The 2,500-nt window shown below is 42.9% G+C and overlaps 1 protein-coding gene across 1 annotated transcript in view; it reads right to left on the reverse strand.

Moving 5' to 3' along the window:
• The window catches only part of LOC143291130 (neuronal acetylcholine receptor subunit alpha-7-like), a 33,156-nt gene that overhangs the window by 15,305 nt on the left and 15,351 nt on the right, over positions 1-2,500 (reverse strand). The window contains exon 3 of the mRNA XM_076600776.1: positions 1,324-1,368. Within this exon, the coding sequence (XP_076456891.1) occupies positions 1,324-1,368 (45 nt within the window). The remainder of the gene's footprint in view (positions 1-1,323; positions 1,369-2,500) is intronic.

The following is a 2,500-nucleotide window of genomic DNA, read 5'->3' on the forward strand; positions in this document are numbered from 1 at the left end:
TCAGCAAGCTAGCTGGAATCCCAAAGGGAGTCAACGATAGGCTTATGACCATGAAACTCCCACTGGCATCTGGCCAGAAGCACCTCACCATTGTCAGTGCCTACGCCCCAACCATGACCAACCCGGATGAAGTGAAGGCGAAGTTCTACGAGGACCTTCACTCTGTCATTGCTGCTATCCCTAAAGCAGACAAGCTCGTCATTCTTGGGGACTTCAATGCTAGAGTTGGCTCTGACTACATCTCCTGGGATGGAGTGATTGGAAAGCATGGCGTGGGCCACTGCAACCTAAATGGATTGCTTTTGCTTCAGACCTGTGCAGAGCACGAACTGCTGATAACCAACACAGTTTTCTGCCTCCCTACCCGTAACAGGACGTCATGGATGCACCCTCGCTCAAAGCATTGGCATCTCATCGATTACGTCATCGTCAGGAAAAGGGATAGGCAAGATGTACCTGTGACAAAGACCATGTGCGGCGCCGAGTGTTGGACAGACCATCGCCTTGTAGTCTCGAAGATGAATATTCGAATCCAGCCCAAGAGACGCCCCCAAGGCCAGAAGGCTCCAAAACGGCTCAACATCGCTAAGCTGAAAAACATCACCATCAAACAGACCTTTCTGGAGCTGCTGGAGATCGTCTGGAATCCGCCTCTCAGGACAACCAGAATGTGGAGTCTGACTGGAGGACCCTGCGCGAGCTGATCTATAGTACAGCTTCAGAGACCCTGGGACCATATATATATATATATATATATATATATATATATATATATATATATATATATATATATGATAGTCAGTCGTGTCCGACTATGACCATCAGAACAGCAGAGGAGGCAACTGTTGTTCCGACTATTTGGGCTAGAATTTGATTATAGTGGAGAGTGTCTTGCCCAAGTACATATATATATATATATATATATATATATATATATATATATATATATATATATATATATATATATATATATATATATACATACCTAGTCCTGACCACGTGCGCAATCTCATTCACACACACACGCGTGAATGAACACACATGAACACACTGACACATGCGTACTCTCTCTCTCTCTCTCTCTCTCTCTCTCTCTCTCTCTCTCTCTCTCTCTTCCCCCTCGACCCCCTCCCCCTCTCTGTGTGTTCAGAGCTAGAACATTAGACTGGCGCAGACAGAAAAGAAGAACAGAGAAGAAGGTGGATTTAAGAGAAGATATTTTGAAGTAGGATTCTAGAGTTAGATATTGCGGGCAAACCTGACAGACAGAATGAGGCAGTGATATATATATATTTCCAAGTCCTTTCGACCTGCCGTACTTACCAGAGTCCACCATCCAGATATCTCCATTGTCCCAGACTTGATGTCCTGTAAAACACATGCACACTTTCACTCATTTCACATGACGATCACCAGAATTGATGCCCTGTAAAACACATGCACACTTTCACTCATTTCACATGACCAGAATTGATGTCCTGTAAAACACATGCACACTTTCACTCATTTCACATGACGATCACCAGAATTGATGTCCTGTAAAACACATGCACACTTTCACTCATTTCACATGACGATCACCAGAATTGATGTCCTGTAAAACACATGCACACTTTCACTCATTTCACGTGATGGTCACCGAGTTTGCACATACTGAAAATTTTCATTTTCCACACTGGTAGTTTCACCAAACTGACAATCCACAACAGCTGAGACTGAGCAGACACAGGGGAGTTATACATACAGACCCCCATCCCTCTTCCACTTCCTCCATCATCCCCTCTCTCTCCTCCCCGTATTCATTTTGCTCACAAGTTTGCTACTTATACTTTTCAGTCACTCATCTCACAATTTTCCACTGTATACTTTTCAGTTCATCAACTCACAATGTTCTGTTTATTTACTTTTACTTGCTCTTTTACACCTTTCAGTCCCACAACTCACGATTTTGCTCTTTACACTTTCAGTCCCACAACTCACGATTTTGCTCTTTATACCTTTCAGTCCCACAACTCACGATTTTGCTCTTTATACCTTTCAGTCCTAAAACTCACAATTTTGCTCTTTACACTGTTCAATCCCACAACTCACGATTTTGCTCTTTACACCTTTCAGTCCCACAACTCACGATTTTGCTCTTTATACCTTTCAGTCCCACAACTCACGATTTTGCTCTTTATACTGTTCAGTCCCACAACTCACGATTTTGCTCTTTATACTGTTCAGTCCCACAACTCACGATTTTGCTCTTTATACTGTTCAGTCCCACAACTCACGATTTTGGTCTTTACACCTTTCAGTCCCACAACTCACGATTTTGCTCTTTACACTGTTCAATCCCACAACTCAAAAGTTTGCTCTTAACACTTTCAGTCCCACAACTCACGATTTTGCTCTTTACACTGTTCAATCCGACAACTCACGATTTTGCTCTTTATACTGTTCAGACCCACAACTCACGATTTTGCTCTTTATACTGTTCAGTCCCACAACTCACGAT

Source organism: Babylonia areolata, chromosome 1, assembly GCF_041734735.1.
Source record: "Babylonia areolata isolate BAREFJ2019XMU chromosome 1, ASM4173473v1, whole genome shotgun sequence".
Classification (NCBI taxonomy): domain Eukaryota; kingdom Metazoa; phylum Mollusca; class Gastropoda; order Neogastropoda; family Buccinidae; genus Babylonia; species Babylonia areolata.